General features: G+C 41.9%; 1 protein-coding gene across 5 annotated transcripts in view; it reads right to left on the bottom strand.

The window, feature by feature from the left end:
* The window catches only part of LOC124151962 (calcitonin receptor-like), a 216,162-nt gene that overhangs the window by 30,216 nt on the left and 172,035 nt on the right, over positions 1 to 13,911 (bottom strand). For all 5 annotated transcript variants that reach the window (XM_048388942.1, XM_048388937.1, XM_048388949.1 and 2 more), the window contains exon 3: positions 7,007 to 7,123. In XM_048388942.1, coding sequence (XP_048244899.1) covers positions 7,007 to 7,123 — 117 coding nt within the window. The remainder of the gene's footprint in view (positions 1 to 7,006; positions 7,124 to 13,911) is intronic.

Below are 13,911 nucleotides of genomic sequence, written 5' to 3'. Positions count from 1 at the left end.
TTCTATACGATGAAGAGGTAGCACGGTGTTTCTATGCAATGTAGAGGTAGCACGGTGTTTCTATGCAATGTAGAGGTAGAACGGTGTTTCTATACGATGAAGAGGTAGCACGGTGTTTCTATGCAATGTAGAGGTAGCACGGTGTTTCTATGCAATGTAGAGGTAGCACGGTGTTTCTATGCAATGTAGAGGTAGCACGGTGTTTCTATACGATGAAGAGGTAGCACGGTGTTTCTATGCAATGTAGAGGTAGCACGGTGTTTCTATGCAATGTAGAGGTAGAACGGTGTTTCAAAACGATGTTGAGGTAGCATGGTGTTTCTATACGATGTTGAGGTAGCATGGTGTTTCTATACGATGTAGAGGTAGAACGGTGTTTCTATACGATGTAGAGGTAGAACGGTGTTTCTATGCAATGTAGAGGTAGAACGATGTTTCTGTACGATGTAGAGGTAGAACAGTGTTTCTATACAATGTAGAGGTAGCACGGTGTTTCTATACAATGTAGAGGTAGCACGGTGTTTCTATACAATATAGAGGTAGCACGGTGTTTCTATACAATGTAGAGGTAGCACGGTGTTTCTATACAATGTAGAGGTAGCACGGTGTTTCTATGCAATGTAGAGGTAGAACGGTGTTTCTATACGATGTAGAGGTAGAACGGTGTTTCTATGCAATGTAGAGGTAGAACGGTGTTTCTGTACGATGTAGAGGTAGAACAGTGTTTCTATACAATGTAGAGGTAGCACGGTGTTTCTATACAATGTAGAGGTAGCACGGTGTTTCTATACAATGTAGAGGTAGCACGGTGTTTCTATACAATGTAGAGGTTGCACGGTGTTTCAATGCAATGTAGAGGTAGAACGGTGTTTCTATACGATGTAGAGGTAGAACGGTGTTTCTATACGATGTAGAGGTAGAACAGTGTTTCTATACAATGTAGAGGTAGCACGGTGTTTCTATACGATGAAGAGGTAGAACAGTGTTTCTATACAATGTAGAGGTAGCACGGTGCTTCTATGCAATGTAGAGGTAGCACGGTGTTTCTATACGATGAAGAGGTAGCACGGTGTTTCTATGCAATGTAGAGGTAGCACGGTGTTTCTATGCAATGTAGAGGTAGAACGGTGTTTCTATACGATGAAGAGGTAGCACGGTGTTTCTATGCAATGTAGAGGTAGCACGGTGTTTCTATGCAATGTAGAGGTAGCACGGTGTTTCTATGCAATGTAGAGGTAGCACGGTGTTTCTATACGATGAAGAGGTAGCACGGTGTTTCTATGCAATGTAGAGGTAGCACGGTGTTTCTATGCAATGTAGAGGTAGAACGGTGTTTCAAAACGATGTTGAGGTAGCATGGTGTTTCTATACGATGTTGAGGTAGCATGGTGTTTCTATACGATGTAGAGGTAGAACGGTGTTTCTATACGATGTAGAGGTAGAACGGTGTTTCTATGCAATGTAGAGGTAGAACGATGTTTCTGTACGATGTAGAGGTAGAACAGTGTTTCTATACAATGTAGAGGTAGCACGGTGTTTCTATACAATGTAGAGGTAGCACGGTGTTTCTATACAATGTAGAGGTAGCACGGTGTTTCTATGCAATGTAGAGGTAGAACGGTGTTTCTATACGATGTAGAGGTAGAACGGTGTTTCTATGCAATGTAGAGGTAGAACGGTGTTTCTGTACGATGTAGAGGTAGAACAGTGTTTCTATACAATGTAGAGGTAGCACGGTGTTTCTATACGATGTAGAGGTAGAACGGTGTTTCTATGCAATGTAGAGGTAGAACGATGTTTCTGTACGATGTAGAGGTAGAACAGTGTTTCTATACAATGTAGAGGTAGCACGGTGTTTCTATACAATGTAGAGGTAGCACGGTGTTTCTATACAATGTAGAGGTAGCACGGTGTTTCTATGCAATGTAGAGGTAGAACGGTGTTTCTATACGATGTAGAGGTAGAACGGTGTTTCTATGCAATGTAGAGGTAGAACGGTGTTTCTGTACGATGTAGAGGTAGAACAGTGTTTCTATACAATGTAGAGGTAGCACGGTGTTTCTATACAATGTAGAGGTAGCACGGTGTTTCTATACAATGTAGAGGTAGCACGGTGTTTCTATACAATGTAGAGGTAGCACGGTGTTTCTATACAATGTAGAGGTAGAACGGTGTTTCTATACGATGTAGAGGTAGAATGGTGTTTCTATACAATGTAGAGGTAGAACGGTGTTTCTATGCAATGTAGTGGTAGAACGGTGTTTCTGTACAATGTAGAGGTAGCACGGTGTTTCTGTACGATGTTGAGGTAGCACGTAGTTTCTATACAATGTAGAGGTTGCACGGTGTTTCTATGCAATGTAGAGGTAGAACGGTGTTTCTATACGATGTAGAGGTAGAACGGTGTTTCTATACGATGTAGAGGTAGAACAGTGTTTCTATACAATGTAGAGGTAGCAAGATGTTTCTATACAATGTAGAGGTAGCACGGTGTTTCTATACGATGAAGAGGTAGAACAGTGTTTCTATACAATGTAGAGGTAGCACGGTGCTTCTATGCAATGTAGAGGTAGCACGGTGTTTCTATACGATGAAGAGGTAGCACGGTGTTTCTATGCAATGTAGAGGTAGCACGGTGTTTCTATGCAATGTAGAGGTAGAACGGTGTTTCAAAACGATGTTGAGGTAGCATGGTGTTTCTATACGATGTTGATGTAGCACGGTGTTTCTATACAATGTAGAGGTAGAACGGTGTTTCTATACGATGTAGAGGTAGAACGGTGTTTCTATGCAATGTAGAGGTAGAACGATGTTTCTGTACGATGTAGAGGTAGAACAGTGTTTCTATACAATGTAGAGGTAGCACGGTGTTTCTATACAATGTAGAGGTAGCACGGTGTTTCTATACAATGTAGAGATAGGACAGTGTTTCTATACGATGTAGAGGTAGAACGGTGTTTCTATACAATGTAGACTCACTGAGGTAGAACGGTGTTTCTATACGATGTAGAGGTAGAACGGTGTTTCTGTACGATGTAGAGGTAGAACGGTGTTTCTATACAATGTAGATGTAGCATGGTGTTTCTATACGATGTTGAGGTAGCACGTAGTTTCTATACAATGTAGAGGTTGCACGGTGTTTCAAAAACCATGTTGAGGTAGCACGGTGTTTCAAAACGATGTACAGGCAGCGTGATCTTTCGTTTTGTCCTAGCGCGGTTAGTTCAACCATGGGCTAGTGGTTAAAGAGGATGATTCCCCTCATTAGTTCAACGTGTGAAGTCCATTTCTGGTCACACGCGTTACCACTGAACTATTGCGGCTATGAATACTCTTCAACGCCATGCGGCTGCAATGCGGCGTTATAATCAGCCTAGAGCCATCACGCCGTGTGCTCAGCCCGTATATCAAAACCAAGGAAATATATCTCCGTAGGACCATCAACATGAACCAAATGGGTCATTCCATGATGTTTCTACAAGAACGAGACAATCTCAGTGGTAATTATTCCTTCAAGACAAGTAATGAGTGGATCCCGCTGACGGTGATCATTGCTTGACCCGCATCGTTTACAGAAGCAGAAATTAGGTTACGGTGGAGACTGATGGAGTACTAAATACACCTACCGCCAGGTCGAGTACACAGGAGAGCTATGATCTGTGACCTGTATTAACTCGATATCCATAAATAATCATTGTATATTAAATTAATCATTTGAGTGACTGATTTTTTATGAAATTGATTTGTAACTTGACAAAGACATTTTCTAACGCACTTAGGGACAACTGGAATATAATTTTAGCTTTTTGACAGCTCATGATCAATTGACCGTTTAACCTATGTGTACTAAATAACCAGATTGGCTATCTTGTGGACTGTTTACCTTATTTACTAGGTAATGCACGAAATAACCAGATGTGCTATCTTTGTGGACTGTTAACTCGATTTATTCTAAATATCTCAGGGGTGAAGAAGAAGTGAATGATGATGTATTCACTCTGATTATGGACCCGTGAAAATCCGGGGTAGAATAGGTCGTAAGAGGCGACTAACGTGATCGGGTGTTAAGGCTCCCATGTGCTCATGATGTCAATCACTGGATTGTCTGGTCCAGACTCGATTATTTACAGACCGCCGTCATATAGCTGGAATATTGCTGAGTGCGGCGTTAAACAACAAAGAAAGAAAGAAACAAACACTCTGATAATGGGCTTTGGTTTGCCAGCACCATACATCCAAGAAGGCGACTCTTTCCTAAAATATTAATCCGTCACGCTCTCAAACTATAATTCAAGACGGGAACCTAACTCACTCACTCACTCATACACCTGATGAGGAATATATAAAAATTGCCCCCTCAGTGGCGCAACATTTGCTTTGCCTCTGTATAAATTGATACGGTTGCGAGTATGGATTGGCTAACAATAAGTGAGTTTAGTTTAACGCTGCTTTGAACAGTGTTTCAGCTGCACCACGGCGTGTCAGCTTAATGTGGGAGGAAAGCCCGAAGTGATGCAGGTCTCAGATGTTTACCATTTTGGTGAAACCCACGAGCACGGGTATGCTGCTGATAAGCCAAGATACTTTATTTGGGCGAAACGGGATTCGAACCCACGATCATAGGATTCTGGCACGCTTGACGGACGCCAAAGCGAATTCAGTCACCTCAGACAACTGAACCATCCGAGCCCGCGGATTGATTGATTTGTCTGATGCCGAAGAAAAAAATGGTAATGTAATTTAAGTACATTATGAATAATGAATTATATCCGATGATCGTGTACTTCCAGTGCAAATTTATCCTTGTTCAAATTGGGGGCACGGGTGGCCCAGTCGTCTAAGGCGCCGCGATTCGCTGTGCAGTGTTGCGTCCCTTGGGCACGCCAGAAACCTATGATTGTGGGTTCGAATCCCGGTTCGCCCAGATTATGTTTCTAGGTTTGTCAGCACCATACCCGTGCTCGTGGGTTTCACCGAAGTGGTAAACGTCTGTGACCTGCATCACTTCGAGCTTTTCTCCCACATTAAGCTGACACGCCGCGATATAACTGGAATACTGTTAAAAGCGGCGTTAAACCCAACTCACTCACTCACTCTTTGTTCAAATTGAATAAAAGATTGACGTCACGATTCTGAATGCGTCCGGCGTTCATCAGGAGAAAATGGTCACTTTTCATGAGAAACCTATTGGGAATCGATGTGTGTGTTGATCTACCTTTGAAATAATCTGTTCAATGATCATGTATTTCTTGGCTGTATGGTCCCATCAGGGTCCAATGATGCATATCGTCATCGTCAATAGGTCGCTCTTGATATTAAGCTTTTCAAGCGAAACGTATATAGGACATAATTATTTTTAAATTAATGCGCCATTCGTAATGAACCGTAGCATATGCCTTCAGAACGTACATGTACCATATAAGTAAGAAAAACGTACAATTGTATGGATGACAACTTCTGGTTTATTGCATACAGCGATGTTTCTATGTAGATTCTTACACCGTTATCAAACTGGAGTGGACGGCAGGGTATTTGTTTAGTTTTATTCTAGCTTTAAACTTGACTCTACCACCCATACGCATAAGGATGTCCCTTGATTGTTGGTTGGTTCGTTTGTTGTTTAACGCCGCACTCAGCAATAATCCAGCTATATAACGGCGGTCTGTAAATAATCGAGTCTGGACCAGACAAGCAATTGAGATCGATGACATGCATCAACCAAGTCAGCAAGCCTGACCACCCGATCCCGTTAGTCGCCTCTTACGACAAGCATAGTCACCTTTTACGGCAAGCAGGGGTTCCTGAAGACCCATTCTACCCCGGATCTTCACGGGTCGGATGTTTCTTGAATATTAGTAACTATATAAATATAGGAGTATATAACACTAGAAGTCTCAGGATATTTACCCTACCCTCCATCATGTCGTATTTTCATGTACAAATCAATACAATTGGCAATGATACGGTGACTTCAGTATATGGTAATCCACCGGTGTGGCATCGTTACCAAATACATGTCTTTATTGCATGATTACTTTCACGATACTCGTAGTTTTATGTTGTGTCCATTACATGTAAATGTTTCTGATTCCTTGGTCTGTGGGGAAGAAACACGAGCCAATGGTGCTCGTGTGTGTGTGTGTGTGTGTGTGTGTGTGTGTGTGTGTGTGTGTGTGTGTGCGTGCGTGTGCGCATGTGCGTGTGCGTGTGCGTGTGCGTACGTGTGTGTATGTGTGTGGCTATTGTATGGCTTATCATTCCAGGGTCTGAAGCCAGTTCTTTCTTGTTGTAGGACGTCAGCATTATGACAAGACAGTGATGACCTACAATGCACACGAAACAATTGGATGGCTAGTAACAAAGCGGAGTTATTTCTGCAACTGAACCCACTGAGAGTCCATTGAAGCCCTACGGGTAGACGTATTACCCTCCATTCCTGATCAACATGGGCACTGTAATGAACCTGGGCAGCATTGATATCAGATAACGGGACACGATAAATATACCAGCTGCCAACTGTGCACCACACGTACAACCCAAGCCATGGCTGCTACAATATACTGCTAATTCTATTACGTGGTCAATGGTAACGTCAACTTAAAGTTTCCAAATGTAAAGTCCGTCATCCGATACTCAATGAGGTTAAGAGGTAGTATAAAACATACATTATGAAATATTATTTCTATATTAATTTCCACCAATAGTTATAGCCGAACATTAAACATATTAAACAGAAGCCCAATTATCAATACTTATGTGACAGTGAAGAAACTGGGACCACTCCGATGGATGGGTATTACCTTCAGTGGCCTTGACCCAGCTTGACCTTGACCCAGTGATTACCTCCAGGCTACCATGTGGGGATTCCGGGCTGCAACCACCAGATTCGGCTGATTGCGTGAATGTGACTCATAACATCACTGACTAGACTGGCCGCTCCAAACACGATTTCTACAGGCCGCCGTGATACAGATGGAATATAAATTAGGGCAAAATGCAAACAAACCTTCAGGGTTGAAACCCGGTTGGATCTTGACCGGACACGGCTTGTAGGAAGTCTCCCCAGCAGGCGTGTAGTCAAAGCACAACCAGCCATCAAACGTTGAATTACAATAGAGGCGACCTGCGGGTATAGGACAAAGTTTAATCAGTAAAATACAATTAAATCCTTTGATATTTACATAACCTAATAAAACAGAAGGGATTCTCCACAAAGGATAGATACATTCGAAACAAACATTCATCATTGACACAAGGTGCTTGTGAAAAGGGTGGTCATGTCTTACCCTGAGCACAGCATCCATCGTGGTTGAGTGAGTGAGTGAGTTAGTTGGGTATAACACCCCTTTGACGTATTCCAGTTATATCACGGTGTGTCACCTTAATATGTGAGGAAAGCCCGAAGTGATGCAGGTCTCGGACGTTTACCACTTCGGTGAAACCCACGAGCACGGGTATGGTGCTGACAAACCTAGAAACATAATCGGGTCGAACTGGGATTCGAACCCACAATCATAGCTTTCCGGCGTGCCCAAGGGAGGCAACTCTGCAAGGCGAATCGCGGCGCCTTAGACAACTGAGCCATCCGTGCCCCCTCGTGGTTGAAAGTCAAGGTCACAATAGAGTAGGCCTTCAACAACATGACGTTCTTTGTCGCGGTAATAGAAAGATCACGACGTTTTCCAAGTGTTAAACTGGCAGCTGTCTCCTTGGGCTGTCAACAGCTATTTCTGTTTGTTATGTAACCACTGATATTACTGTCACCGTGGCCAATCAGTGTCTAACTAAGACACCATGTTTTTACTAGCTGAATTATGTACTTATTTCAATTCTCAAGACCGCCTCCGTGGTCTAGTGGATAGAGCGTCTGCCTGGGGGCAGCCACCCCAAACACACCCTTCACCCCCTACACACACGCGGGGGCGGTCGGGTAGCCTAGTGGTTAAAGCGTTCGCTCGTCACGCCGAAGACCCGGGTTCGATTCCCGACTTGGGTAAAATGTGTGAAGCCCATTTCTGGTGTCCCCCGCCTTTAAATTGCTGAAATATTGCTAAAAGCGGCGTAAAACCATACTCACTACTACACACACGCGCATGAACGTATCTTTACAAGTGCAATAATCTTGAACGCGACGTTAAATCCCATTTTAGCCTCACTTCAATTCCCAATTTAATTTACCTGGGATATAACACAGATTTGGTTTCGCTCCGGATATAAAGTCATTCGGTCACCAGTGAAATCCTGTTTCAATACACACACTGAACCAAAGATGCTACCAGTAGAGTGAGTGAGTGAGTATGGTTTTACGCCGCTTTTAGCAATATTCCAGCAATATCACGGCGGGGGACACCAGAAATGGGCTTCACACATTGTACCCATGTCGGGAATCGAACCCGGGTCTTCGGCGTGAGGAGCGAACGCTTTAACCACTAGGCTACCCGACCGCCCCGCTACCAGTAGAACATGAACCCTTTTGATGATCGTGCCCAATTACAACCTGTGAAATCTGTTCAACTGCTCAACGACATTCTTCAGTACAATTGTATACCTTCTTCTACGACTATTCACCTCAAACGATGTTCGAAATACTCTATGATTTACATATTCAAAATAAGTCAAGCATGCTTTCAAGTGTCCAAATTGAAAGTGAATGGGAACTGAAATTTATTGAGAAAACAATTTGTGAATAGATGGACCTCCCCATTGATAAAATCTGTGTAAAATTTGAGGATAACCGATTTAGTAAAGACGAAGGCATCCCAATGTGCTCCATTTCTTCATGCACATGAGTCCGAATTTCAGCTCAGATTGGCTAACGTCAAAACAAGGGAATTTAACCAAGAAGCTTAACCTAAGCTTCAGATATATCGATGATTTAATGGTCCATAATGGTCAAATGGCCAAATCCCTTCCACTGATTTACCCACCTGAACTAGAAATAAAGGCGATAAGCGAAACCACTTGATCTGTTTCATATTTATATCTACAGCTGTATCCATAAACAATAAGAATGACAAAACCTGTCAACAAGATTTCACAGATCTAGCCTTTGGTGTCTACATTTCACAACTTTTGAGATACCGCCAAGTGGAATCTTTATTCGAAGATTTCCAAAAGCCTCATACATTTCTTGGTCAAATGTTGTTTGATCAAGGTTACAACATTAATTGAGTGAGAGTATTCCAGCAATATCAGGGAGGGAGACACCAGAAATGGGCTTCACACATTGTACCCATGTAGGGATTCGAACCCGAGTCTTCACGTGACGAGCTTTATCCACTGGGCTACCCCACCGCTACAACAGTAAGGCATCAGTGAAGCTTTCAAAATGTTTTACGCTAGACATGTGGAAGACATTTCCAAAGTAGCGGCTAAAATGATTTCCGATACAATTCCTTATTTTGACCGTGATAATATATCATTATATACCTCGCTTGTCTAACTCCCAGACGAATATAGACTCATGTCGGCACACAAATGCACTTGTCAATTTGTGTATATTGACGACAGGTCAAAAAACATTTTTACATCTTTTCCAATATAGGTTACACGTCACATGCATGCTCTGTGAAATACTTCTGGATCACACAGGGAGTGCAGATGAGACAGCTGTACTGAGCCATTGAGCAAAGCCGGAAATATTGGTCACTAAAATAGTCATGATGGTCGATATTGAACACGGAAGTAGATTAATTTCCTGTCGGTGGATTAATAGTAGTATCAATGGACTAGACATTTTGGCAGTATTCACCTTTCACATGACATGAGGGACATCTGAAAGTACGCGTTAGAGAAATGATTTTATGTAGACACCTTGTTGTTTCTGACATTGCCAATGGTAAGATGTCAATGTAAAGCTCTTCGTTAACAGTGTTGCCAAGTGTTAAGATTACTTCGTGATATATACCTATTAGGCTTCAGGTCAGTAGACTGATAGTGAAGGCTTTTCGTTCCATTTGTTCAACTGTTTCAACATTTTCTATTATACTATATCTTTAAACCTGATGAAATAATGGTCGAATAAAAACTGTCTGCATATTGTTGTGTATTCTATTCAACTTACAAACGAGCACTGTTTATGAGGTATTTTGTAGAAATTAATTTTATAATTAATCATGTACAAAATTCCATTCAGCGACCCATGCTTGTCGTAAGAGGTGACTAACGGAATCGGGTGGTCAGGCTCGCTGACTTGGTTGATGCATGTCTTCGATCCAATTTGCGTGGATCTATGCTCATGATGTCAATCACGGGATTGTCTGGTCCAGACTCGATTATTTACAGACCGCCGTCATATAGCTGGAATACTGCTGAGACCGGCGTTAAACAACCAACCAACCAACCAACCATTACCATTGCAGTGTTTTTCCCCGTGATTTAGTTGTATGACAGTGAATAACGCTTACCTATATTTCAGCAAAACGTGTCGCAATTCTACCCGCGGACCATAAACAGCAGTATGTTTGGCATCATGTTGAAGCACATATTCAGAACCATGGTATTCATTAATTTTGACACGATGGTATTCTTGTGGTATTCTACATATATTAACAGAACCATAATATCAACATGATATACTTTTTACACCATGGTATTCTTGTGGTATTGTACAAATATTTACAGAGGTGAGGTGAGGTGAAATGCGGTTCAACGTCGCGTCCAAGATTATTGCATTTATATAGCGACGTGCATTTACGTGTGTGTGTTTGTGTGGCTGCTTGTACTAGTCCGGACTGATGCCGATTTATAGTGCTAGCTCAATGAGATACCATGCCGCAGTTTAACATGAATACCCCACTCAGACACAGAATACTGACTCCGAGCCGACCAGTCCTTGTTTTAGCCCCTTAATGCCGAGCGCCAGACAGGGTAACAACAAGTACCATCTTTTAACGTCTTTTGGTATGACGCGGTCGGGAATCGAACCCCGGACCTTCCGCTCTCCGGGCGGACGCCCTACCACTAGACCACGGAGGCGGTCAAAAATATGTACAGAACCATAATATCAACATGATATCCTTTTTACACCATGGTATTCTTGTGGTATTCTACATATATTTACAGAACTATAATATCACAATGATATCCTTTTTACACCATGGTATCCTTGTGGTAAAATCTTCAGAACCATATTCGTATGATATATGCATGTATGAAGAACCATCATATTCCCAGATGCATGATATACATTCGACAACATGATAGTCTTGTGGTACATGAATATGTATGTATCCAAAGACATACTATTTGCATGCTTACATGCTTACATGCTTACATGCCTACATGCTTACCCTTTTCACGCACCTGCTGGCATGATTGAATTTCAGTGATCCATTCACCTAATTTTCTCTGGAGTTAAATTTTTATATACTGCGGGCAAGAGAAAGCATACACTTGAACGTTAGGTTTGACCTAAGGTAGAGCGTCTGCCCGGAGAGCGGAAGGTCCGGGGTTCGATCCCCGGCCGGGTCATACCAAAACACGTTAAAAGATGGTACTTGTTGTTACCCTATCTGGCGCTCGGCATTTAGGGGCTAAAACAAGGACTGGTCGGCTCAGAGTCAGTAAACTGTATCTGAGTGGGGTTTCATGTTAAACTGCGGCATGGTATCTCAGTGTGCTAGCACTATAAATCGGCATCAGTCCGGACTAGTACAAGCAGCCACACAAACACACACACGTACATGCACGTCGCTATATAAGTGCAATAATCTTGGACGCGACGTTAAACCCCATTTCACCTCACCTTGACCTAAGGTTTCTAACGTTATCAAAACGTTTCTAGCTGAAAACAATCACCAAAACACTGCAAACGTATGGTCCAAACCAAAACTATAATACCTGTATAAAAAACATTTATTTACCATCGAATAACAATTTTTTTCTTTTTCAATTTTAGACACCATCAAACATGAGTGTTCACTTTATTTTGCTGGGCAGTTTAATTATATTTGACAGCACTGGATGTTTTTTAAACAAAAAGTACTCAGAACCATGACGTTTTCATGGTACCCGTTCAGACTTTTTATCTATTTACTAAAACACCTGGCACACGTGTAGGACTTATGTTATATTGTGAATTAAATGTTTTAGAATGTAAAATGCAACTAATAATACGTTTGCATACAAAACTGTGAATATTGTGGGCAATTAAACGCCTGAATAGTAAAGTGTGAACTTGGTGCCGTAGTTATTTGGTGACGGCTTCCACCTGTGGGCTGGATACGCTCACCTTTTCGCGAACACCTGGTATTATCACGATTTGATAGTGAATCATTAACACCAGCTTATGATATAGTCGGAATCGTACAATAGACTCTGCTTTTAGCAGAGATGTTTTATGATTATAGAAAGGGTTTAATCCCCTGTATCTCCCTGTGATACAATCAGGCTACCTGTCACAACAATGGCTCTCCGGTTCTCCATTGTTTTCACAGAATTTATATTGGGAAACTTGATCACAGCATAAACTTGTCATTGATTGATTGATTAATAATGACTATTGGTGAGTTAAGTGTTCTATTGGATAAGGGGCGGTCGGGTAGCCTAGTAGTTAAAGCGTTCGCTCGTCACGCCGAAGACCCGGGTTCGATTACAATGTATGAAGCCCATTTCTGGTGTCCCTCGCCTTGATATTTCTGGAATATTGCTAAAAGGGGCGTTAATACTCACTCACTCTACTGGTTAAGGTCTTGCGTGGAACATATAGTTTGAATTCTTAGACAACCATTAAAAACGATCTGGTCCTTTTTTATGTTAAAGACTATTGCAATGATTAAACACAGCTTGATGTCATATATATATCGACTAGTTTTCGTCAATGACTTCATTCTGATATTACAATAGTAGAGACGTGTCAAATACAACACGAGCTGTCGACTTTTATTTTTTATTGATTGATTGGCCGTTCTCACAATGGTCCGTCGTGTTGTACAGCACTGCCTCGTTTAATATCAACGGAGCTAATTGTATCAGTATTGTACAACGTCAACGTCAGAGAATAACCAGTTGAAATTATCTGACAAAACAGTGAGTGAGTGAGTATGTTTTTACGCCGCTTTAAGCAATATTCCAGCAATATCACGGCGGGGGACACCAGAAATGGGCTTCACACATTTTACCCATGTCGGGAATCGAACCCGGGTCTTCGGCGTGACGAGCGAACGCTTTAACCACTAGGCTACCCGACCGCCCCCTGACAAAACAGAGTTCATTGGGTGTTGGGGGAAAAATAACGGTTAACATAATATGAATGGATCACTGAAAACCTGTGATGAAAATCGGTGATAAGAAAAGGGTAAGCCCGAAAATGTTGAAGCTAGTCTTACATAACCACGTGGTCATTTATTCAAACAAAACGTTGCGGACTGCAGACATATGTGTCTTTTGTCACTGACCACCAATGTGGACAATCTCATTAAAATCAGATCTTAACTGAACTGAGCCAAAGAGAGATCTGAGGACATCCCATTACGGGTCACGTCAGAACGACCTTTCATCCAACCAATAAGAGCGTCGCTTACCAGGTCATGAAAGTGACAGTCGGATGTGTGTTTTCTAATCATGCAACCTCGAAATATTTAACAGAGGGTATTCCGAACGACAGTTAGGGGTTTTATGATTATATCCATACAATCTAGGCCATCTATAAGCCATTCCAGAATGTTATTTTTATCAGTTTAAAATTTTTAATCGAGAATACGTCAAAACATGTTTCGAAGCGTATTCGCCACACTGAAGTTTATAATAAAATTGTATATGCCTATTTGTAGCTTTAATAATATGCTTTTTAGTTTTGTCTTTTGAATTGTCTCTCGTGAAGAATCTAAATCTTTGCTACTGATAACGTCCCCATCCTTAATCCCCCCATCCACTGACCTACAAAAATGTATATTTCTCTCCCCCAACCTT

Source organism: Haliotis rufescens, unplaced genomic scaffold (genome assembly GCF_023055435.1).
Source record: "Haliotis rufescens isolate VD_foot unplaced genomic scaffold, xgHalRufe1.0.p SCAF_10, whole genome shotgun sequence".
Lineage (NCBI taxonomy): Eukaryota > Metazoa > Mollusca > Gastropoda > Lepetellida > Haliotidae > Haliotis > Haliotis rufescens.
The sequence above is the reverse complement of the archived record's forward strand: the minus strand, read 5'-3'. Positions and strand labels throughout refer to the sequence as shown.